Below are 25,552 nucleotides of genomic sequence, written 5' to 3' on the forward strand. Positions count from 1 at the left end.
GGCAGTGATGGTCCTCACATGGGTGAAGCAGTGAAGAGGGAATCTGTCCATTCAAAGCTACATTAGCATTAATAATCACATATTTGACAGCAGGTACATAAAACCTCTGTATCCAACCTGGGCATGGTTGATGGAAGAGAACCAATTGAGTCTCAAAGTTGGACTTAAAAAATTGTGTTGTAAAAACATGGCCAAATGCTCCAACCAAAAATTGTCGAAACTATACTTCAATGATGATCCCTAATGAGGGTGAAACCAGGTATGTAATTGTCCTGACAACCTTGCAAAATGTCTTATAGGTTGAGAAAGCTGTGTATAAAATAGCACCAGTGCCCTCATAGACCAAGACAATTTCCTGGAGAAAAAGGTTTGCATTTCAGTTAATTTGCATACCCACAATGCCTTGCTGTTGTGGCTCAGAACTGGAGGTGAACTTACAGCGATGGCTACTAGGTGGCGTTGTGGAATGTGTGACTTGGCTCAAATGAACTTCCTTTATATACATATATATGGATCCATGTCTTCAGCATCTGTGCATTTGCAGCTTTAAGCTGTTATATCAGTGCATTTGCATTGTTTTTGTAACATGGGGCAAGCATCATGTACCCCCTCCCTTTTTATTATTTCTATATCCCCTTTTTTTACATCTGGTTTAATTGTTGCCCGAAAAATGAACAAAACCAATGTCATTGTATTTGCATATGTGCATTAGCCTTGCCTATTTTAAAAGGCGGCGAGCAAGTTCCACCTTACCCTGATGGTGTAAATGCACAGATGCAAATGAAACAATGCTGCTAATGCATGAAGATGTAAATACATGCCAGGTGCTGCCCTAAATCTGCAGGAGCTTCGTAACCCAGCAAATCCCCCTCCGATGTTCCACTACCAGCAGCTGGGTTTGGAACACCCTCGGGGGGGCAAGGGGAAGTGGATAAAATAAAAGCAACACTCTACTGCTCAGCGATCTGTGGAGGAAATTACAACCCTTAGTCAATCCCTACCCGGAGCTCAACTTATTTCTTTATTTTTGTTCTCGCATTTCCTCATCCCATGACCCAGTTAACTGTGTCTCCTTCCTTGTTTCTGTTCCAAAACATAACCAGATGAGTCTCTCCAAGGACCACTAGTTACAAGTTATTGCCTAGAGCATCTAAATACTAATGGCCGGATTTCCATGAATGAGTGCAAATGAAAAGAGCACAGGGAATGTTCTTGAAAACGTAGTCCATAACAAGACTGTTAAGTGCTTCTGAATTCCCCCATGGGATCTTCCCCTAAGGGAAAAAGCTATCACAGGCCACTCCCTTTGAGCCAATAGATTCAATTGTGTTTACGTTCCTTACCCTCATGACAGTATTTCTGGTGGCAGTTTCATGTGACGCGCAGGCTGGAGGGAAATTAGAGCTTTAACACACAGGGCACCAGACCTGCTGGTTCGGTCAGACATGTTGTTTCTTCGATGTAACCCACACACACTTTCTTCCAAACGCGGTGTCAAGTTCCATTCCTCCCAAGAGATTGACCTGCCCTCATTTTTCCTGCACTCAAACTCTTGAAAAGAGAAAGGGTTGAACACATGAGTCATAAGACGAGGGCTTTAAGTGAACCAGGGCTAGCCTGGGCCGAGCCCCGGCAGTCTCCGGAAAGGGCTCCCAAGCTGGGTGCCCTTGCTGGGTGATGACTAGTTACTCTGAGAGACTGGGCCCTCCAGGCTCCAGCCCTCCTACTGTTTCGAATACAGAGACACCAGCAGCAAGAAGACCTTTAATTCAAGGAGCCCGTGGTTAAAGTGGGCTGCTTGAATGAAAGGGCTGCGTGTGAGCTGAGCACACTGGTGTCACACCTTTTGGTGAGCCAAGCCCCTTCTTTTGTTAAAAAAGAGGGGCTAGTCGCATTAAAAAGGTAATAATGCCATGAGCACCTGGGGACAACTCCGTTGGTGACAGTGCACGGTACAAATACCTTTAACATTGTGCCCCAGCTCCACTTCTTTTACCAGCCGCCCCCTGCCCTTAATCAAGGGGGGCTCTCATTAGGGGGCATGTCCTTAGGCCACAGCCCCTAACGAGAGCCCCCTGTCATGGCCACTGGTCAAGGGCCATTCACTTTACTTCCTGCAGGGTTCCAATAGACCCAGTCTTGGCGCCTCTGGCACCAAGCTCATTTCAAAATGTGCTCTGCACACAGTATGCTTAAGGCACGTGCACCTAGGCCGGGTGGGGCCATACAAATGCATGGTAGGCACATGCAGAAGACAGGAGGAGTGGCAATGTGGGGCAACAGGGCGGAGCCTAAAGGGAGTGGCTGGGGCCAGGCTATATAAGCCAGCCCCACCCGCATGCTGGCGCTTCACGTTAGTCTACTGGAGCAGCATAACGCTTAACGCCGTCTACAGAATCTTACCTGTTCAGCACGAGCCTCTTGGTCTCCGGAACCCATCCAGCATCTTACCTGAATCAGCCACACCATCGCTGGAAGCTCTGCTACCCGCTTCCGACTCAGCAGCTTCGCGCGCCTCTTATCTGAGGTCAGCCACGCCATCACTGGAAGCTCTGCTACCGCGCGGATCCTACCTGTAGTCAGCCACGTCATCGCTGAAAGCGCTGCTACTCGCTTTCAACTCTGCAGCTGTCGCACGCCTCTTACCTGTCTCCTCGAATCCACCTCAGGCGGCGCCTTGCATTCTTACCTGTCCTGAACTCCCCTCAACACGGAGTCACTCTCCGGCGTGGCATCCTCACGGATCCTCTCATCTGGTAGCCGGCAGGAGTTCGGAGAACCGCTACCTTCAAACACCGAATGGCAGCACCTGCAAGGAAGACAGAGAGCACACGGTTAGCAATTGCATAAACTTTAAAACGCTATGCCGCGCAACTCGCGAACTTGCGCATCATTCGTAAAGTCGACTTACCACCTGTAGGTTTTCCGGATTGGTCCCTCTTTCAACACCACGCTCCCGTGGACCATCTTCAAACCTAAGGAGAGAAAGGACAATATAAGTTACGGACAATAATCCTTGTTAGGAAAAACCACAAAGGATACGGACAATAATCATTGTTGTAAATACCTACCTTCAAGGCGGAATTGGTCACTGCCAGTCTGGACCTCCACGCTAAGGACCAGTGACGCAACTAGGTCCATCCACAGCACCCCTACTGAGAGAAAGCAGGACGGAGAGCTCATCTTTACCTTAAAACAGGTGAGCTCGCATGGGCAAACTCTTGCTCACATTATTTTGGCACGAAAGGGTCGAGGGGGATCACAACATCACCACCCCATTCTCACTACCTCTCATCTTCCCTCAGGGGCAGTACCCGCATCCCGAGCCTTCGATTTCGCAGCAGCTGGGGAAGGGAGGCGATCCAAGGGAGCCAAGGCCTGGGAGGGCTCCAACCGTGCTCCAACGTCCCCGCAGAGACCAGGTGAGCGTAACACCCCCCTCGATTTCCAATCTCACTTAAAGCACTGCGTAAGACAATCCATATTGACATACCTGGAAAGGACAGCATCACCTAGGAAGTCGGACAGTCTCTTCGTAACCTTTGAGGAGCCCATCTGGGTAAGAAAGCATCAGTACCGCTTTCAGCAGGTGGATCCGTGAGTCAATCGAAATAGCTTACAATTCGGAAGCTGCTTCTCTTCCTTCTGAGGTGCAAGGGGGGGGGTGGCTTCCTGAGCAGAGGCTTAGTAAGTTTCTATACCCGACATGAGCAGACCTGAATACGTTTATAAAGCACTATCTTCTGAGTCTACATAGACCTAGCATGTGTGCCTTTGGTACAAATGAGTTGAGTGCATGTATGCCCAGTGTGTCAGGTCCCAGCTACGAATCCTGCGGGGGTGAAGATGAACCCTGCTAACCCCTTCAGACCTGTTAAACCCACAACACTTTAATTACAATTGCAGAATCAACAACCCTGGGGGAAAGGGGAAGTGGATAAAGCAAAAAATGTCAGTCCTCTGCTTGCGGTTCTCAGTGACTTCTTCTCATAGCCCTTTGTTCCGCTCACACCTACAAACAAATACAGATCAATCAAATCTGTATCTCTGTCTATTCTTAAATCTATTTAATCTCTACCTTTCTCTCAATTACCTGACTGTGTTCGCCGGAAGGCACTGCTGATTGGTTTCATAGACTTAGGTAATATATTTACAATTTCTTTTTAAGCACAACGGAGTATAAATACTGTGGCACTCTTTACTTTGAGTTTTTCTCACTTGCGCTGCTCCTCTGCTCCTTGCCTGTGCCTTTTCTGCGCTTCCCGCTCCTGCTCGGGACATTTATTAAATCTCATTCACTGCGTACCTGCGCTCAACAAATAATAATTTCTGTTATTTTCACTGTGCTCCTCTTAAAATCTCCTCATCGTGTTTTCCACGATCACCACTTCCTTTGCCTCAGTGATTCACTTTTCACGTGCTAGCGGTCACGCCTAACCCCTTGTTTCGGCTGAAGGATTTACGCTTGCACGCGCCAATTGGTGCTTTCTGTGCTTTACTCGCACCTCTTATCGCCCTTGCTCAAGGCTATTTTCATCGCACGCCGCTCATTCATTGAATCCTGTGCTCGCTAAGTGATGACCTGCGCTACTCAAAACAATACAATTCAAGTAGATGCTTTTTCGCTCTTCTCTAATGGAAATGCTGTTCTGAATTATCCTAACCAGAACTGTTCAAGGCTACACTAGCATTTTAACTATAAACAATTACTTTCTCACTATGACTGGTCAGTCTTTTCACTTATCTACTGCTTTTCTCAGGCCGTCATCCTTTTCTGAATTCTCTTAAGCATTCTCTTCTCTGATTTAATGGGTTTTCTCAGAACTCTAGTCTGCTGTGACCTTGATGAGTGCCTTGGATGAAAGTCAGTTTAGAATCTTGCAAAAGGTTCCAAAGTACCTCACAAGGAATCTCCTACCAATCAATGTTGAGAAACACCTCCATCTTGAAACGGGGGAACTCCAGCCTCCTGATGAATACTATGTTAAGGAAACATTATGAACCAATGTTTCTCATTCTTGCTAACACCACCCAAAACTCCTGCATACTAAACTCCCTCCTACCTTGTGTAGCACTCTGACCCTCACCTTGCACCTTCCCTGCTTGGCCCTGGCACTGTGTTATAGCTTGTCATGAGCAATAAAGCATTGATTATGGTGGCAGGAGGAAGGAGGGGTAGTGTCATGTCACGCGGGAGACTGGGGTCTACCGCTCCCATTTCCTCCTGGCGAGTCTACCCGCGCGTTCGCGTCTGGGGACTCGCCGGGAGGGGAGCGACGGGTTACGGGGCTGGCGGCCTTCGGCGCATGCGCGGAGGACCTCTCTCTCGGTTCCGCGCATGCGCCGTGGACTGGGCTCGCCTCCTTGGAGGGGCTTGCCTTCCAAGCCTCGTTGTGGGTTCGCCGGCGCCCGGAAACGGAACGGCTTGCGTTCCAGGCCTCTCGGGCGCCGGCGGCCCATAAAAGGGGCCGCGAGTCAAAGCGGGTCGCGTCTCAACGCGGTTCGCTTCGCTCGCCTCGTTGTTCCTGCCTCTCTACTTACCTGGGTCCTGTCCTGGGCCTGCCTGCCTCCAGTACTTACCTGGGTCCTGTCCTGGGCCTGCCTGCCTCCAGTCCTTACCTGGGTCCTGCCTTGGGCCAGCCTGCCTCCAGCTCTTACCTGGGTCCTGTCCTGGGCCTGCCTGCCTCCAGTCCTTACCTGGGTCCTGCCTTGGGCCAGCCTGCCTCCAGCTCTTACCTGGGTCCTGTCCTGGGCCTGTCTGCCTCCAGTCCTTACCTGGGCCCTGTTCTGAGTCATCCACCATCTATTGTGTATATGGGTCATACCCTATGCTAGCCTGCATTCTCCTGTTCCATCCTGGGCACGTGTATACAGTACTTTATTTGGCCAGACAGCAATCTCCAACTGAACTCACTCTTTCCTGTCTTGCCTGACTCCGAACTTTATCCTGTGTACCATTGGAACCATCAGCACCAACCAAGCTCCTTTTGCCTACTGCGAATACCTTTTCTGCTACACTGGTTTATCTACCAACTGTCGCTGCACTGAGGTTCTTGGAAGATTCATGTCTTGACTACTAGCTCCACCTGGACTATGGTTCCATCAATCTGAGCCTACAATCCTCTTGTCACGCATATCTGGAGAGTGCCTTTTGTGACATTGGGAGTTGGTCCATCCTTCACCCAGTTTCTCTTTTGGGTGGTGGAGAGGCTGATTCCTCGTGCCGCTATTTCATCAGTTCCCGGACTTCAGACTGGCGACCTCTGCGAGACCAACCACCAAGACTACAGGTACGCGGTCCTCTCGGGCCAATCAGCTTGACAGGTAGGGGGACAGGGCATACTGTTGGTCTGAGTCAAGTTTTCTTGGGCCCATTCATCACTGAATTTGGGATGCCTCATAAGTACTGGGGCAAGGAAGAGGGACATGGAGGCAATGCACGGATTACTTACCAGTGATGTGGCAATATATTTATCCTTCTTATCTATATAACAGTAGGCCCATTCTGTTCCCCCAGGGTATACTATGTGCACCGCCCCAGAACAGCCGGTCTGACTCAGTGTCACAACAACACACATCATGGCCAGCTGCACTTATTTCCAGACACTATGCCAATACGGTTTATGGAATCAGACATTTGCAAATGTATTATTTCCAAATATAAGCTCCTTACTTCTTCCCGTCTCCTTTTGGTTTTCTAGACTTCCTGCTTTCCCTCTTACATGCTGCGCACTGAGGCTCACGGGCGAGTTGTGCCCTATAAAACATATTTAACATTAACATTATTTGCTGTCAATGTAACCGCCTGACTTGTTATTGTCTTAGGTTCCAGTAAGGGTTTGTACCTCATTCCACTATATGCCTAAGAGACATCTCTTAGATTGCCAGTAGTGTGATGTGGCTTCTCGGGCCGCCGTTTACTGGCACCCGCACGCATGCATGCAATAAGACTCGTACACACGCGTCCGTATGTTCCAGGGTCCCGGCGGCATCTCCCACACGGACCGTCTTTATTGTCGAAGACATAACATCCCTTTTTTTTCTTTAAACAAAATAGTGCAATAACTTACAACTGAACCATACTCAGAAAATAACATTAACGTTTTAACAGTGGATCATTAGCCTGTAACAGTCACCTGTTCAGTCTCCAGAGTCCAGGACGTAGTCCTTGAGTCGAACAGGTATAGCGCGGCCTTGTCGCGCAGGATACCGCCGTTCCACATGCGGGATGGGTGGTGGGGTCCCGACTGCCGGTGTCTGATCCATGGGCGGGTCATCTTCAGGGACTTCATCATCATCCTCTGGTCGTGCAGGCGCTGCTGGGTCGACATTACGGGGACGGTTGTCAATTTTTTTGAAAAAGGATTGGTTGCGGGTGATAGTTCCTCTTGCATTCGCTGCGGTAATCATGGACCCCTTAACATGGGTGACGGCCCACGGTTGTGGTTCGTAGGGCATTGACAGCTTTCCTTCTGGCCTGCGTTTGCATACCAGCACCGAGTCTCCCAACACTATCTCCTTGTCTTGCATTCTTCTCCTTTCGGTCTCCTTAGCGTTGTGTGCTTCTCGATCTTTCCTCACTCTGTCATTGTCTATAACACCCGGTTCACGCCCTTCCACTTCGGGGAGGAGCCCTCTCAGGCAGCGCCCAAACAGAGCCTCTGCTGGAGCCACTCCGGTGGTCTGGTGGGGTGTTGTTCGGTACTCTCTGAGAAACTCGAAAAGAGTCCTCTTTAGTTCTCCTCCACTGTTCGCCGCTATGCGGAATACCTTGTTGAGCATCCTCATGAGCCTTTCGGCCTCTCCATTTGTCCGGGGCCAGAGTGGCGACACTTTCCGGTGCTGTATTCCCTTTTCTCTCAGATATTGAGCAAATTGGTTCCCAGTGAAGGGCGGCCCGTTGTCCGAGCAGAGGATTTCAGGGAGGCCATGTGTGGCGAACATCTTTTCTAAGGCCAGGCTGGCATGGTCGCTGGCTGTTGAGTCCACAAGTTCTACCTCTGGGTACCTCGACCACTGGTCCACTACCAATAAAAGTACATACCCCTTCCGGTGGATCCAAAATCTGTGTGGACTGTACCCCACAGCTTCTCACTCCGTTCCATTGAGTTAATCGGCGGTGCCCTTTCTAGGGGGCTTGCTGCTTGGCACGACAAACATCTTTTCACATGTAACTCAACGAGGCCCTCCAGATCAGGGAACCATACTTTTGGTCGCAGCCTCGCCTTTGTCTTTGCCACGCCCTGATGTCCGGTGTGTGCCAGCTCCAGGACTTGAGGCCTCAGCGACTGAGGTGCTACAATTTGCCACCCTCTTAACAGCAAACCATCCTCCGAGATGGAGATTTCATCACAAACCTTCCATAACGCCTGAAGGTCCCTCTGGGCTCTGTTTTCCCTCCTTGTATTGTTTTGCAGGATGTCTCTCCATTCCCCGCTCCGAATTGCAGTTCGGATGATCTTGAACACCTCGTCGTTCGCTGACTCTTGTGCCACTACAATTCTGTCCAACGCCATCAGCATGGCACATTCCACAATGTTGTGGATAAAATCTTGGCATTCTACTACCTCTCCCTGGCCACGTTTCCTTTTCTCGTTGGGGTGGCGGGACAAATAGTCCGCAGGATTGTTTGTTCCTGGCCGGTACACTAGCTTGACCCCATATTCAATGAGGGCGAGCATCCACCGCTCAATTCTGGGAGGTGGTTTAGAAGACACGCCCGCAAGGATGGGAAGAAGTGGCTTGTGATCCGTTATGACAGTTACAGGTTTCCCAAGAATATAAAACCTAAAATGCCTGCAGCCCCACAGGATAGCCAGGGCTTCCCTCTCAATCTGTGAGTAGCGTCTTTCAGTTTCTCTGAGGGCTTTGCTTGCATATGCGATAGGTAACATTTCACCTCTCGCGTCCTAGGCCTATGGGACTTGCATCCACGACGATCTCAGATTCGGCTGAGGGGTCAAAGTACGCCACTGTGTCCTGATCGGACAGCACCTTCTTGATGGAATTGAACGCTTCTTGTTCTCTTGTGCCCCAGACCCAGGCAGCGTCATTTTTTGTGAGGGCCCGGAGGGGTTCAGAGAGGGATGCTAGCCCCTTGATGAATCGGCTGCAATAATTAACCATCCCCAGAAAGCTGCAGACCTCTGTCGGCGACTGGGGGCTTGCTGCCTCGCGGATGTCTCTGACTTTCTCCGGATCGGGGATACACCGTTCTCGTGAAACACAAACCCAAAGAAACCAATGCGATCCTTGAAGAACTCACATTTTTCACGATGCAAGGTGAGTCCAAGGTCTTTGAGTCTCTGCAAGGTTGCCTCTAGACGCTTCATGTGCTCGGCATGTGATGTGGTGAAAACCAGAATATCGTCACTCATATTGATTACTCCCCTTAGACCCGCCAGAGCGCCCCTGATGGCATTTTGAAAGACCTCTGCGGCGGAGGATATCCCAAAGCTGTGGCGTTTGAATTGGTACAGACCCTCGTGCGTGGTAAAGGTGGTAATGTACCTCGAGTCTGCATGCAGTTCTAGTTGGTGATACCCTACCCTTAGATCCAGTTTGGAGAAGATCCTGGCCCCTTGCAGTTCGCTGATGATGTCGTCTATAGTGGGGGTCAGGTGGCGTTCACGTTTAATGGCTGCATTGGGCAACCGCATGTCCACGCAGATGCGTACCTTGCCCGGTTGTTTAGGTTTGGGCGCCACCACGATTGGCGAGATCCAAGGAGTCGGCCCCTCCTCCCTTTCAATAATGTCCATACTGATTAGTGCTTTGAGCTCATCTTCAACCTGGGACCTAAGGTGGAACGGGATTCGTCGGTGCTTCAGCGCCATAGGGCGGATTGTCTCATCTATGTGTAGTCGCACTGGCTCCGCTTTCAGTCGGCCAATCCCCTGAAAGGTACTCTCATACCTCTCCAGAAGTGACTCAACGTCCCCTTGGTAGACCGCAAGTGCAAAGTGAACCAGGTCCAATGCTTCCGAGGCCGCACAACTCAACAGTGACCGTGGGCTGACATCAGTGATGAAAAACCTTGCCTTTATCACCTTGTCCCCTCGGGCTATAGGAGCTACAAACACCCCTTTGATGGGTAGGGGATCATCATCACCACCGAATGTGAACATTTTGGCTCTGAGATTTGTCCAGCGGAGGGGGACCTGGTATGGCCTCATAATGTTCAGTGGCCAGCACGCACCCCGAGGCTCCTGTGTCTATTAGTACCTGTGTAGGGACCCCTTGAATGTCTACAATGCATGTTGGTTGTCTGCGTTTCTTGGTCCCGGTAGCCACGTTTGAGATGAAAAAGACTTCTTCGTCCTCCACCTCCTCTTCTGCGATGTTAAGTCTTTGGACATCGTGTTCGACGGCAGCGACACTGCGTTGTCTCCTAAACCCGCCGCTTAGTCTAGCGGGCCCTCTCTGCGTGGTAACCGGGGCAGCAGCTCTGCACATTCTGGCATAGTGCCCTGGCGTGTTGCATCTTCCGCAGACTCTCGTTTTAGCTGGACAGTCTTCCGAATGCGGCAAGTCATACCCACAATACTGGCAAATGGCAGGGCTACCTTGCGGTGTTGTTGATTCCTGGCTCCACCTGGGCTTTGACTGGGGTTGTTTCCCGACAGCAAAAGCGTCCTCATGCTCGCCTGGGCGTGTGGCCGCATCCATCTGAGCTCCTCTACTTTCGGCGAGTTGGTACACCCTTCCACTGTCCAAAATCTGCACCAGCAACATGCCTGGCTCCCTCAGAACCTGCCTCCTCACCTTGCCTGAGCTGCAAACTTGAATCAGTTGATGGCGGATCATTAACTCCGCATCCGTCCATCTGCAAATGGTGGCTAGCTGTCTCAAACGTGCACAAAACTGATCTAACGACTCGTCCTCATGCTGCTTCTCCCCGTGCATGACAAACCTGTCAAAGTCAACGTTGGATAAGGGGATGAAATGATCCTTCAGCGCGGTTTTGACAGCATCATAGTTCACTACGGGTAAGGAGAGAGATTCGTAAATGCGTAGTACCTCTGTGCCCGCTGAGTATAGCAGCGTGGCCACTTTGGCATCATCGTCCGTCTTGATCCATAGAAGCCATCTCGGACGCAGTTTTGACGGTGGACCCGAGGTGTCAAATTCTTGCATTGGTTGTAAGGATCCATGCTGCCTTCTCACCACTCTCGCCGCCGCAGGAGCGTCTCCATCGCTGTCCGTCATGTTCACAGGATGCACAGGCACCTCAGTCCGTGTTAGAGGCCGCAAACCTGGCTGCACTCAGATTTCGATGTACCTGACCTCTTGGGCAGAGTTGCTGTGATGATGTGAGAGGTTTGCTCCTCTCCCACAACCTGTTAGCTCAGTTAAAAGTGCAATCCTCCCTCTTGAGGAAAATTGCAGGGTGTCCAAAAATTGAGGGGTTGTTTACCTCGGTGTTTAGGCAGCACACGAGCACCCTTGCGGGCCGCAACCGCCTTGAACACCAAAACAAAATGGCTGCCATCACTTGTGTGAGATTCGTAATACACGTGAAGAAGAAATACCCATAACGACACGTTTACACGTGCCGAGCGTTTCTCTCCCCGTGTCCCGCCTCGTCGCCATTGTGATGTGGCTTCCGGTGCCTTGGCCCGCCCTGTACTGGCACCCGCATGCATGCATGCAATAAGACTCATACACACGCGTCCGTACGTTCCAGGGTCCCGGCGGCATCTCCCACACGGACCGTCTTTATTTCAAACACGCATGCGTGGCCAGACCGAGGCTCGCGCATGCGCACATCTGTCGAAGACACAACAAGTAGGAGCTCCGACGTTGTGTTTATGTGCTTGTCATTACACGCTTTCCAAGCCTCAGCTGACTCTTGTCTATTCTGTATTATTCTGTGTCTAATAACAATCCCATGTATCCATCAGCCTGGTGTCTGTGTGGCTTATTCCTGTCTGGTCTCCAGTGTGGGTCTCTGGCCCCTCTTGGGCCACCAGTAGCTTTTCCAGGCCACAACACCAGTAATCTTACATTACTCGTAGTCCTGCTATTTGCCTTGACTACCCCACAAAGGATGCAGTGGGACAATGGGCAGAGTGATAATTAACGGAAGCATGCTGGGATTCTGGGGGTGTTATAAACCTGAGAGAAGACGTGTGACACGCAAAATATTTTTGTTTAAAAAAAAAGGGCTCCTTTCATGTATGAGATTGGTACCTCATAAGTAAATACTGTGACAAGGAAGAGCAGAACTATGAGTAATGAAGATTACAGGTAAATAATCCAAGCATGTCCTGCATGAACAGCATCTTTTCCATGCACATGCAGGGGTGTCGTATGTGGCAAAATCTTTATACATTGGATGAAAGCAGGTCCAAGTGGTGTTTTAGTCTCTGAACTCAGCCGCCATCAGGTGCCTCGGCACATGGAGGCAGGATCAGGTCATGTGACCACACGTCATGAAAGTAATGATGGCACGCCAATAAAAGGAGTTACTGGCAATCATTAACGTGTGTGGACGTGTGTCATTGCACACCCATGCCAGGGCATCACAATGATGACAAAGTGATCGAGCCCAAACTGGCCAGCCTGGCACGCTCACATGCCTCCCCGGTGCGGCTCCAGGGCTCATTGGCACCCATACTCTGATTGCGTGGCAGCCAAGCACACTGCCCAGTGACAGCACAGGAAAACTCTGGCACCATCAGCACGTGAGCAAATCGTTATGGTATGCATCGATTATATCGAATAGAAAGAAAAAAAAATGGAATTTTAACGAATGAAAAAACAATTAAACAAAATAACGATTTTTGGAGAAAATAAATGGGGTTGGGAATGGGAATAGTGGTTTTGGGGGCAGGGGAAAACTATCACTAAAAAAAACCCAAAAAGCTATTTGTTATTTTGGTTTTAATTGTTTTTATTGTCATTCGTTGAGATTGGCCACCGGGGGCGCAGAGATAGTCTGATCTCTCTGTGCTGCTCATCACCCGCGGGCAAAAGCAGGACCTGAGCACCCCCAGCGCCCTCCTGTGAGGCCCAGCTCGAGGTTGCAGCTAACCCCCCTCTGTGCACCGAAATACCTCAAGCCGGCAGAAACAAGCCCAGAGTCCCGAGACACAGGAAAACCAGGGAAACTCTCCCTGCTCGTCACCGCGGCGCAAACCCGGCTCCCGATTCGTGGAGTCAAGCAGCAGCTAACAGAGCTTGGAGCCCACCTGTGGCCTTGACATTGCGGCTGGTGCCCACCACTTGTTCCCAGAGGATGCTGACCCCCCACAAACCCTCCCCTGGGGGAGTGCACACTTAGAAGATAAAGGGAACCTGAAAGAGGGATGCACAGTGAGTGCCCCTCCCTGGGTCGATGCCGAGTGACTCAGAGGCTACCCTCTGCACCCACAGACTGAGGAGAAAGAGAGATTTCCAAGTACGGGGAACTAGCACCTCCCCCCTGGGAAAAGCACCCACGCCTCCATCCCCCACCTGAGGCGCTGGGGGAACCTACGCCCCCATCCTTGCCGAAGGGCTCCCGCTGTGGGCTACGAGAAGAGCCTGGCCCTCTCCCACCGGATTGGCACTGGCGCCGGACCCCGAAATTGGGCCCATTGACTCTCGCCCTGCCCAGCACCCACAGGAAAGTGAAGATTTCCAGAAGCACTACTGAGGGCCCCCCTGACCACAAGCAGTGTCACATATTGTCATGTCCAAACTTCTATCCAACGCAGGAGCTGCTGAGCCCCACATTCCCACTAAGATGTTGCGCTCTCAACTGGACTAAACAGTTAAGCTCGAGACACCCTGGGGGGAAAGTGGATAAAATAACAAACTCAGACACTGGATCCTCAATCTTCATCCGGTCTCTGCATAGATGAGAAGTTATACAACATTCAATGCATTTCTTAACTTTCTTTAAAACAATATTATTATTTAAGTAAACCTAATACTTTTTACCTGAAAATTCCTCTGCTTATGCTCAGAGAAAAATAGTTCTTAGAATGTAATTAAGTTTTAATGGCACTTTGAAATAAATCCTACTCAGTATGCTGAATGAACACTAGCAATCAACTCTGATGAAGTATTTGAGTTTCTTTTGAAAAGAACTTGCACCATCTCAAAACATGAAAGTTTATTGACGCCTTGTGTTTTTTGGGATGCAGCTTACAAGTATTGAGTTCACAGGATTAAAACTCTCAAAAAATCTTTCCTTGTCTTTTTTGTGAAAGTTCAATAATTCTTAAATGTATTTTTCCATACGGAACTTTAAGAATGGATTAAATACCAAAAGTCACCACATAAAGAGTTCCATATCTTTTAGCTCATTGAAACTCTTTTAACACTGTTGTCATCAGTTCAAAATGATAATGAAGAACCTTCTTTTTAGGGAATTCAAATGAACCTCTGAAAAGGACTTGTTTTATAATACATTTTTCACCCTTTATAATTTTAAACTCATTCACAAGTTCTTTTCTAAACATGCACAAACTCCTTGTAGAAAAATAACTCGGCAAACTAAGTAGTTATAGTTTAAAGTAAATAACACTTTCTTTGTATGAAGTTTTCAAGTCCATTGTGAATGAAATATTAACTTGTGCTGACTCTGGCTATGATGCTCTTTATGAACGTTGAGTTAGTCTTTACGCGTTAACCGTGCAATAAGAACCGAAGAAAATACAACATTGAAGTAATCAAAAACAAACGCTCTGGCTTACCTTGTTCTGGAATGACGCCCGCAAAGAATCTCCCTCTCTCATCTTTTATGATCGCGAAGCGGAATGGAAACAGCGGAAGAAATCTCCTCGTCACAACAAACAGGAAGAGCGAGCGCGACGCTTCGGCAGCAGTCCAAGCACGGGAATCGACACGCGACGTACTAACAAGCTAAGCAAAAGAACGTTGGGAAAAATACTACTTCACGTGCGTGTAGTTTTCACAATTACGTATTTTGCTTTCACTTTTGAAATAATAAGTCATTAACCCACGACTCCTGGAGAAAAGTCGTTTTTAAAAGGCAAGAAGCCTGAGGTGAATTAATATTTACATGAAAAGCATGAAGTGTAAAACACCATTATGAATACTTAGCTTTTATAACTGAAGATGAAGACTTTTTCGGGATAACTTCTTTGCTGTTATGAAGTTTTCTTCTTAAGAGCTGTATTCTGACCCAGATGAACTGTCTTCACAAAATTAGTTATTTTCCTAAGAGATTTTAGGCCCAAAACTCTGGAGAGAAACAAAAACATGACCTGCTCTGAAGGTTTAACAAATGAAAGGCAGTTTAGAATGTTGAGATTTGACCATTGTCTTTCTGCCACCCAATCAACACTCCTGCCTCTGCCCTCCATCTTGGCTTGGGGTCCAATCTGCACTCTGAAAATAAAGGTTAAGGCCCAAACCAATCCGAAAACGAAATGGACAATTATTTTACATAAAACCATAAATAAATCAAGAACATAATATTAATAAAGCTTCTAATAAAATATCTATCTACATTGGGACCTGACACATATCGTCTGCCTTTTTGCTCCTTGCCACCGACGCAAGGAGGCCAACCCATTAAGCTCCTCAGTGCCTAACAGAGGCGACACACGCCCCCCCCCCCCCCATGCAATAAAGGCCGGGAGCACCCTTGGTTTCTGTCGGGTTGAGGTGGTTGACACAGCACCAGAAGAAATACGCAGTGTCTCCCACGATCGCTTACCAAGGCACATACAACTGATCTGTGAGGGTGGTGTAGGCGAGCACAAACCCCTGTTCATGTTAAACTCCTCCCCCCAGTGCTACTCCTTCCTCGGGGCAGAAGGCGCCCAGTGGCAAAAGGCCCACCCCCATGAGTTGGGCATCCTCACTCCAGAAATTCCAATACGAACGACTGCCCACCTTCCACAGGAAACCATTCCTGCCCCAACATCACCAGATCCTGGGGAGGCCCAGTCAATGACCAAAGGCATGGCAGCACTCCTCGAAGAAATAAGAGGCTTCAGGGCGGATATCCGTAAAAGACTGGATGGGCTTGACAAGAAGGTTGACAGTATGGACGACCTAATCCAGGGGCTTGAGGCAAACCAATCCTCAGTGGTCATACTAGAGACCCAAATCGATATGAGACCATCGGAGCTTGAGAGAAGTGTGCATTAAAAATGGATGACTTCGAAAATTGTGAGTGCCGTAATAATCTAAGATTTATTGGTTTCCCGGAACGAGAAGGAGAAACACAGACCGACATTATCAAGGACATAAACGAGCTCATCAGGAGGACAACGATTGATAGAGCTCACAGGGCAGGCGGAAGCACCCGGGGCCCAAGATCCATGCTGGTCAGGTGCCACTATTATACAGAGAAATCTAAGATTCTGGAGATGGTGAGAAAGAGAGGCCTGGTGGACTGGGGAGACTCACAAATCACAGTATATCAAGACCTATTGTCATTCACCCTGACCAGAAGAAGACTGTGTGTACCGCTGACAAAACGGCTTGCTGCCAAAGGAGTACGATACAGACGGGGCTTTCCCTTCTCCCTACCCTTCGAGTTTGAGGGTTCTAAATATAATGTTACAACGGAAGATTACTTTGGTAAAGTCACTCAAGAGATTCTGGGTGAATCCGCTTTGGGGCCATCCACCGGGGACCAAGGGGGGGCACAGAGTAAAGCCCTGAAGAACAAAGGCCTTGTTAACAAAGGACGAGTCAGAGGCCATCTCAAATTTAAGAAAACTGAATCCGATGTGTGCCCCCCTACAGACCTAGGGGATGCCGTCTGGAGGGGCAGCAGAGGTCTTCTCTCTGGAACCCCAAGAGTTTGAGGAACTCAAGCCCTATATTGACATCGGAGACGAGGCAGTTACCTAACAATTGTTAAAAGATAAAGAGGCTCGGCAAGCCTCTCACAGCGGTACAAGCCTCCTACCAGCCGACGTAATAATCATGATGGAGCTATATCCTTAGAATCCACAGTGGAACGGGGGGGTGAATGTCAATGAGTCAGGTTTATTTGGGGGGGCTCAGAGGTGTTAATTGGACCCAAAAAAGCCAGAGGATGGAGTAGCAAAAGATGGTCTGGCACAGCGACGTTCTTGATGTCACTGGTAGTCTAGACGCCAGGAGGGGGTAGAGGGAGGGAGTTGGGAAGTTTGTTGTTGTTCAAAGAGTTTTCAGGTTGTACATACTAATTCAAGTTAGGACCGCTTGACAGGAGGTTAGGGTAAAACCAAATTGTTAATTTGAAAGTAAGGCACTGCACCACAGATACACTGCACTAATGAGAGGAGTTACTTAGCCTGGGTCACGGCCCTGAAATGATGTGACTACTATGGCATTGGGTTCCCTAAACGTTAGAGGGCTAAATTCCCCACACAAGAGATCTTTAACGATTTGTGAGTTCAACCGTTCAAAGTTAGATCTCATGTTCCTGCAGGAGACCCACTGGCAGAGTTGGAGGGAACCATCCCGTAAAGCTAAGTCCATAGGTAGGTTTTCCACGCCTCATGCTTGTTTAAAAATAAAAAAGAGGTTGCTGTGGTGGTAGCCAACAACCTTAACTTTACCCTAAAAGCACAATTGAAATATCCTGGGGGCCGCTTTGTAATGGTGAAGGGAGACATCAGGGGCCACACTAACTATGGTTTCCCTATACTGCCCGAACAAAGCCCAAGAGCAATACTGGGACTCAGTTAAGGGTAAGATCCAAACATTTGCAGACGGTTCACTGATAATAGGGGGCGATTTTAGTATGGTCCTAGATCCCGAGCTAGCCAGACAAAGGGCGGACCCCCCCGTAGCACCCCAATCACAGTACAGGAAGGCCTCTGCCTTCCAGCAGATCAATTTGGAGCTGGGGGTGGCAGATTCCCATATTGAGATACGTGGCCGTTCACAGACTACTCAAGGCTACATGATACATTTTCGAGGATCGACTACATCCTTGTTGACACCCCTCTACAAGATAGGATACGGGAATCAACAACGGAAACCATCCCACGGTCAGACCATGACCTGGTGAAAATCAGAATAGGGGAACTACCCCCATTGAAACACGAGTCTAGATGGCCATGCAATGATCTCTTGCTAAGAGATAATGAGCTTGCTGAAAAAAATCAGAGAATATTTTGAACTCAACAACAATGGCAAAGTATCGATCCTGATAGTCTGGGATGCCTTCAAGGCCACAATTCGAGGAGCCCTGATAGGGATGGAAGCCAAGAGAAAGAGATAGAAAGAGAGAGCAGCGGAAGAGGGAGCACTTGGGGGGGGGGGGTGAGAGAATTGAGGCTCTTCAGCCGGGAGGGAAACTGAAATCCCAGATGTTCCCAGGGAAATGGAACAAGCTCCAGGAACATAAAGCAAAGTTGAGGCTCTTTTGATTGGCCAAACCAAGCATAAGCTAGCATTCCTGAAACAGAAATGCATGGAAAAGGGGGAGCGAGCCGATACAATTCTGGCCTGCAGGTTGAGGAAACAGAGGAAAGCCAGAAGGGTGGCTACCATACACTCAATAAAAGGAGAAAATCTTCTCGAAGACACCCAGGTAGCAGAGGAGTTTTGGGCATTTTATGAAACTCCCTATAGAGCAGAGTACACAGGCGACAGAGCCGAGGTGGACAGCTTCCTGAACTCCCTCCCAAGCCTCGCCCCAGGTAAAGCAGCAGCTCTGGAAGCTCTTATCACCAAGCAGGAAGTAGTTGATACTGTCAGTGGCTTGAAGGGGGGGCACTACCCTGGGGGGGGGGGGTTTCACGGTCTGCTTTTTCAAAAGGTTCTGCTCCACATTGGCCCCATTCTTGATTAAATTGTTTAACAACGTGATGGAAACAGGTTCTCTCCCTAGCTCCATGCTCTCAGCTTTCATAATAGTCATCCCGAAAGACGGAAAATACCCATCTCAATGCCAGTCCTATCGCCCAATCTCCATACTTAATGCGGATGTTAAAATCACGGTAAAGGTGTTGGCCAATAGACTCCACCACCTTATGACCATCTTGGTCCATGGTGACCAAGTGGTGTTTATCCCGGGCCGCCAGGGTTCTGACAACATGAGGAAAACTATAAATCTAATGCATGAGGCACAAAGCCTGGGAACTAGGGCATACCCGATTTCCATAGATTCAGAAAAAGCCTTTGACCGAGTGGAGTGGGGTTACATGGGGAAAGCCTTACAAAATAATGGGAATTGGTAGTAACTTCAGGCGTTGGATTTCAGCCCTATACAATAACCCTTCCGCAAAGGTGGCAGTGAATGGCATCATCTCATCCCAACTCCATTTGGCCAGAGGGCCGCCTCATCTTCCCCCTGTTGTATGCCCTTACTATGGAACCCCTGGCAATCGCAATTAGAGAAAACCCAGGGATCACAGGAATCCAAAGTGGTGAAAACGACTTTAAACTGTCCCTATTTGCCGATGGACATCCTCTTTTACATGACTAACTTTGAAAAGTCCCTTCCAAATACAGCGATTCAGTAGATTTTCAGGCCTGGAAATAAACAACCCCAAGTCAAATGTGATGCCCATCGGAGTCAAAGATGCAGTAACTAGAGGTAGACGCTCCATATGTGAAATGAGAATCGAGAATTCGGCCACCCCATACCTGGGGGTTTAATCTACCCAGTGACCTCTCGAGTTTGGTAGAGCTTAACTTCCTCCCACTACTAGAAAGAATTAGTTCGGACCTCTCCCGGTGGGCACCCCTTACTTACTTACTGACGCTCTAGGCCCACAAGACGACGAATGCATAAAAGGGCTCCTCACATTGACAGCGGGCCCAGAGGTGAGGGATATTATCTTCAAACTGCCAGAAGATGTTGCTTACACATACCCCCAGCTGAAGGATATTCTAAATGAGCATTTCTCAGTTCACAAAAACATGGATTATGAGTGCCACATCTTCCACACCACTGTACAACTACAGGGTGAGACCATGGACAAATTCGTAAAACGTTTTAAGGCCAGAGTAAAACACTGCACGTTTCACCTGTACTCTAATGATGAAGCAGTAAAGTCACAAATTATTGCTGGATGTGAATCAATTCCTTTCAAGTAGAAGCTCTTAAAGAAGTCCCACACCCTAACAGAAATCTTGTTGCTAGCAAGGACGACCATGGCCCTCGAACACTAGGTTTCCACCATGAGCAAATTACAGATTACACAGGCAAACCACCATCAAGGAGGAGGCGCTGCACTAAATCATGACATAATCTGCACTGCAAAAAGAAACAAGAACAACAAACATTGATGCTTCCACTGTGGCTATGAATGTCCACACTACGGCACATGCCCAGCATTGGTACAAGAATGTTCAGCATGCAGAGAGGAGGACCACTTTAGATCCATGTGCCACGCAACTAGTCAACCCCCCAAAGGATACAAACAGCACAGCAATACCCTCTTCGCCACTCAACAGAAGAAGGGAACATACATGCAGAACGAAAATACTACACGAGGGAGGGACGGAGGACCAAACCTAGACCCTCCCCATCACCAGAGAATCGCAGAAAAGACAGAAGACGCATTCATAAGTTACACATGACAACTCCATCATCGAGTGTATCAGACACACCCTCTAGCTTGGAAAGAAAATGAGGATACCTATATGCACTGGGAAATCCCACATCCATGGCACACAGTCCAATGCTGCCACTCGAAATACAAGGGAAGAGACATGACTTCCTCATAGACTCAGGCGCAACACTGAACGTGGTGCCAGAGAAAGAGTTCCTGAAACTCAAACAAACGCCCGCCTACATAAATCCCAAGTGGACATATATGCCTATGCGGTGAAGGAACCATTACCATGCAAAGGATCACAACCACCTGTAATTACAAAGAGAAGGCTAACCGCATCACAATACATGTCATAAATGCAGAAGCCACCTGTGGGTGCATACTGAGCTTCCAATCAGCTGTCCAAATGGGGCTCATCCACATTTTATACTGCTTCATGGCAGACACATATATATTTCCAGCTGAAAAAATCCAACATTCCTTGCACTGTTTAAAAGGGTGCCAAATATATCTCCATATCGACCAGTCCAACACTACAGGGGAATACCTTTCAATATCCAGCACCAGGTGGAAAAAGAACTACAGGCACTAATCAAGGCAGACATAATCCAACCTGCCACAGGGCCCACCCTGTGGGTCTAGGCAGTGGTTCCAGTCCCAAACATGAAGGCCACATACGGCTATGCATTGACATGCGAGTCCCCAACCGAGCCATCATGAGGGACAGACAGCACGCATCACTGATATGATGCATTTGCTGAACGGATCCACCTACTGTGATAAGGAGAAAATGCTCCATGATCACTGCCACGCGGGCTGACAAGAGAGTGACGAGAACTGTGTCCTTCGTACAGAAGATAAATGAACAGGGACCGAGGGGGTGGAGGGGAGAGAGGGAAAGAGAAGGGGGAGGAGGAGGAGGAGGAGTAGGAGAAGGAGGAGGAGGAGGAGGGGAAGGAGGAGGAGGAAGAGGAGGAGGAAGAGGAAGAGGAGGATGAGGGAGCTCAAAACAAATGAAGAATCCGGATACACACAGGGGACGAAGAGTAATCCCAAGCAACAACATGGAGAATATTGAGACAACACAACCCCAAGGGCCGATGGACGACCCCATTGAGTGATAAAATGACCAAGACGGTGTATAGAATGAATGGGGCGAACAGTTATTATTCCGGGGGGTGGTTGTAGTATCTGAACTTAGACATCATGTGGAAGCGGGATCAGGTAATGTGACCACACATCATGAAAGTAATGACGGCACACCAATAAAGGGAGTTACTGGCAATTATTAACGTGTGTGGATGCGTGTCATTGACCACCCGTGCCTTGACCATGCTAGGGCATCACAGGCCTGGGGTTATATTTATATAATCAAAAAGGTGTCATGTTTTTACTTGAAGTGTAAATGCTTATGTCATTTCTCTTTGCAGTGGGTAGCACTCAATGAGAAAATAAATCACTTTGAGATTCAATGGATCACCTTAAGTAACTTGCCTTATCACCTGCCCGTACCCATCTAATGTGTTGCTCATTTGAACTGAAGTTGGGGGTGTACTCATGTGGCAAGGTCTTATGCCCGCAGGTGCAGTACTACCTAGAAAACCACTGCACACACACCACTGACCGGCGCATCATGAACCAATTCATGGACCTCTGCAGAGACCTGTTGGACTTCACCCTGAGTATCGAGAAAGTGGAGACGGACTCCAGGACTGCTGGGGGGAGCCTCGCCGTATGCAAGACCCTCCTGAGCCTCCAGAATGACCTGACCTGCATCCGAGCCAGGTATGGAACTGTCCGTGGCTCTACTCCTCTATTTCTGATACTCTTGATGCTCTTGCCCCTGTCATGAGGATCTGTTTGAAGTCTAAAGCCAAGTGCAATTCCTGGTATGACTCTGACCTAGCTACACTTAAACGTAAGTGTAGGCCTGTCACCTGCTCCAAAGGCAATATCGACTCTCTGTCCTCACCAAGAAGAGAGTCCACATTCAAGCCTGTGTCTCTGCGGCATCTAACAACTCGGCCGACCTCTAAAATTTGCAAGGAACTGGCCAACCCTGCTGCAGTCTCTACCCCTCCTGTTGCCTCCCAGGCTCTTTGCAATGCCCTTGCCTCACACTTTATCTACAAAACCCCAGGACATCCTGTCCACCCTCTCCTCCCCTACTCCCCCTCTCCGACTGTGCATGCTGACCCTCCTTCAACAACCCCCCCCCTTTCTCGTCCTTTCCTCTTTTCTCCCCTGACAGGATTGCTAGACAAGTCCGATGTATGAAAGCCTTGTCGAAATAGGTTCATCCATGTTCCTCTAAATCCATCAAGGACCACATTGATACCCTCGCTGCGGCCCTTGCCGATTTCTGCAACTTCTCCTTTGCCTCAGGATCCTTCCCCTCCCCCTTGAAGCACTCCCCTGTGCATCCTCTTCTCAAGAAACCCACAGCTGATCCTGCTTGTCCGGCTAACTATCGCCCAATTTCCATTATTCCTTTTCTGGGCAAACGCCTAGAAAAGCTGCCCATCTCAGCTTAACCTTCATTCTGACTCTGTTGACTGACCCACGACCACCAGTCTGGCTTCAGAGCTGCAAGAAGCACGGAAACTGCTCTGCTGAATATCCGTGAAGGTCTGCTCTCCAACCTCGACTCTAACATTCCCTCTGGCCTCATCCTACTCAATCTCTCTTCTTCCTTCGACACGGTCAACCATGCCATCCTGCTCAACCGTCTCCATGATAACCTGGGTATAACTGATCAGGTTCTGGCCTGGATGACCTCTTTCCTCTCTGATCGACCCTCCCAGGTCCAACTTGGGTCCTTCCTATCATCGATCTCCCTCTCTACCTGTGGTGTTCCCCAGGGGTATAATCTCTCACCCTGGCTTGCCAACCAATACCTGGCAACTCTTGCCCACTGCATTGGCATTTTCTGCTCCAATTTCCAGTGCTGTGCTGATGACACTCAACTCATTTTCAGGCTGCCCTCGGCCACCTCCTCTCCGTCTCTCATCTCCAATTGCCTAATTGCCATTCAAGATTGGTGTGCCGCCAATGATGTTTGTCTGAATGCCAGCAAGACGTAGATCCTCCTCATCGGCACACCTTCACCATCCTTTCCCCACACTCTCTGGCTGGCCTCCCTTGGCCCTCCTCCTACCCCCACCTGCGAGGCTACGAGCCTCAGGGTCACTTTCGATTCCACACTTTCCTTCTCTGCCCATATCTGGGATGTCTCTAAAAAGTCAAACTTCCTACTGAAACTCCTCAAAGGTACTCTGACTTTTCTCTCCTTCCCCCAGAACCTCATTGTCTCCCAAGCTCTGGTTCTCTCTAGGTTGGACTATTGTAACAGCCTCTTTCTAAATCTACCTGCCTCTACTCTCCGCCCTCTGCAACTAATCCAGAACAGGTCTGCAAGACTTGTCCTTGACCTCAAGCCCTGGGATTGTATCCCTCCAGCTCTGAAATCTCTCCATTGGCTACCAGTGGACGCAAGACTTAAATTCAAAACCCTCTGCATTGTGCACAAGGCTTTCTGGGGCCTGGGTCCAAAATACCTTCAGCTATCCCTCCGCAAATACCTCCCCTCTCGAGCTCTTCGCTCCTCTAACTCCCCCAGGGTCAGTCGTTTTTCAAAGAAATGAGCCGGGGTTAGATCGGTCTTCTGCTGGCGCCTCCCTCTCGAATAGCCTCCCTGCGACTCTGAAACTTGAGGAGAACCATCTCCGGTTCCGGAAGCACCTCAAGACCTTCCTCTTGGCTTCTGCCTTCACCCCCCGCCCCTCCCCTGCTGATTTGTTCTCTCTTGGCACTGTGCACCTGGCCTACCTTCTGTCTTCCGGGCCCAGGTACCTGCTCACCCTCCTGCACTGCCTCTGGGCCACCCCTTGCACTGGGGTCTGTAGCTGTACCCATACAGTCCCCCACCCCTCTTCTTCCAGCACTTATCAGACATACCCTGTCTGCTGCCTAAACCCAGCACTTGCCACTTGCTGGCTGCACTACCACTGTTTGTTGCCTTATTATTTATTTATCTGTTTTCCTTTGCTCCGCACTTACCACTTTTCCCCTTACATGCACTTCCTGTACTATCCGTGCATACCTGACACTGTCTCCTTCCTGTGCTATCCGCGCATACCCCTCACTGCCTCCGTACTGTAACATCTGTGCATACCGCTCACTGCCTCCTTCTTGTAACATTCGTGCATAGCCCTAACTGCCTCCCTCCTGTACCATCTGTGCATACCCCTACCTGCCTCTGTCCTGTACCAGCCGTACATACCCCTACCTGCCTCCCTCCTGTACCATCCGTCCATACCGCTCACTGCCTCCCTCCTGTACCATCCGTCCATACCCCTCACTGCCTCCCTCCTGTACCATCTGTGCATACCCCTCGGTGCCTCCCTCCTGTACAATCCGTGCATACCCCTCACTGCCTCCCTCCTGTACCATCCGTGCACACACCTCACTGCCTCCTTCCTGTAACATCCATGCATACCCCGCTCCATCCTGTACCATCTGTGCATACCCCTCAGTGCCTCCCTCCTGTACAATCCGTGCATACCCCTCGCTGCCTCCCTCCTGTACAATCCGTGCATACCCCTCGCTGCCTCCCTCCTGTACCATCCGTGCATACCCCTTGGTGCCTCCCTCCTGTACCATCTGTGCATACCCCTTGCTGCCTCCCTCCTGTACCATCTGTGCATACCCCTCAGTGCCTCTTTCCTGTACTATCTGTGCATACCCCACACTGCCTCCTTCCTGTACAATCCGTGCATACCCCTCGGTGCCTCCCTCCTGTACAATCCGTGCATACCCCTCGGTGCCTCCCTCCTGTACAATCCGTGCATACCCCTCGGTGCCTCCCTCCTGTACTATCTCTGCATACCCCTCGGTGCCTCCCTCCTGTACTATCTCTGCATACCCCTCGCTGCCTCCTTCCTGTACTATATCTGCATACCCCTCGCTGCCTCCTTCCTGTACTATCCGTGCATACCCCTCGCTGCCTCCCTCCTGTACCATCTGTGCATATCCCTCGCTGCCTCCCTCCTGTACCATCTGTGCATACCCCTCGCTGCCTCCCT

The 25,552-nt window shown here is 49.4% G+C and overlaps 1 protein-coding gene across 3 annotated transcripts in view; it reads left to right on the plus strand.

Moving 5' to 3' along the window:
* Positions 1 to 25,552, plus strand: part of SPACA9 (sperm acrosome associated 9) — a 128,561-nt gene that overhangs the window by 77,684 nt on the left and 25,325 nt on the right. For all 3 annotated transcript variants that reach the window (XM_069609315.1, XM_069609317.1, XM_069609316.1), the window contains exon 3: positions 22,051 to 22,253. In XM_069609315.1, the coding sequence (XP_069465416.1) occupies positions 22,051 to 22,253 (203 nt within the window). The remainder of the gene's footprint in view (positions 1 to 22,050; positions 22,254 to 25,552) is intronic.

Source organism: Ambystoma mexicanum, chromosome 8 (genome assembly GCF_040938575.1).
Source record: "Ambystoma mexicanum isolate Mex_15411 chromosome 8, UKY_AmexF1_1, whole genome shotgun sequence".
Classification (NCBI taxonomy): domain Eukaryota; kingdom Metazoa; phylum Chordata; class Amphibia; order Caudata; family Ambystomatidae; genus Ambystoma; species Ambystoma mexicanum.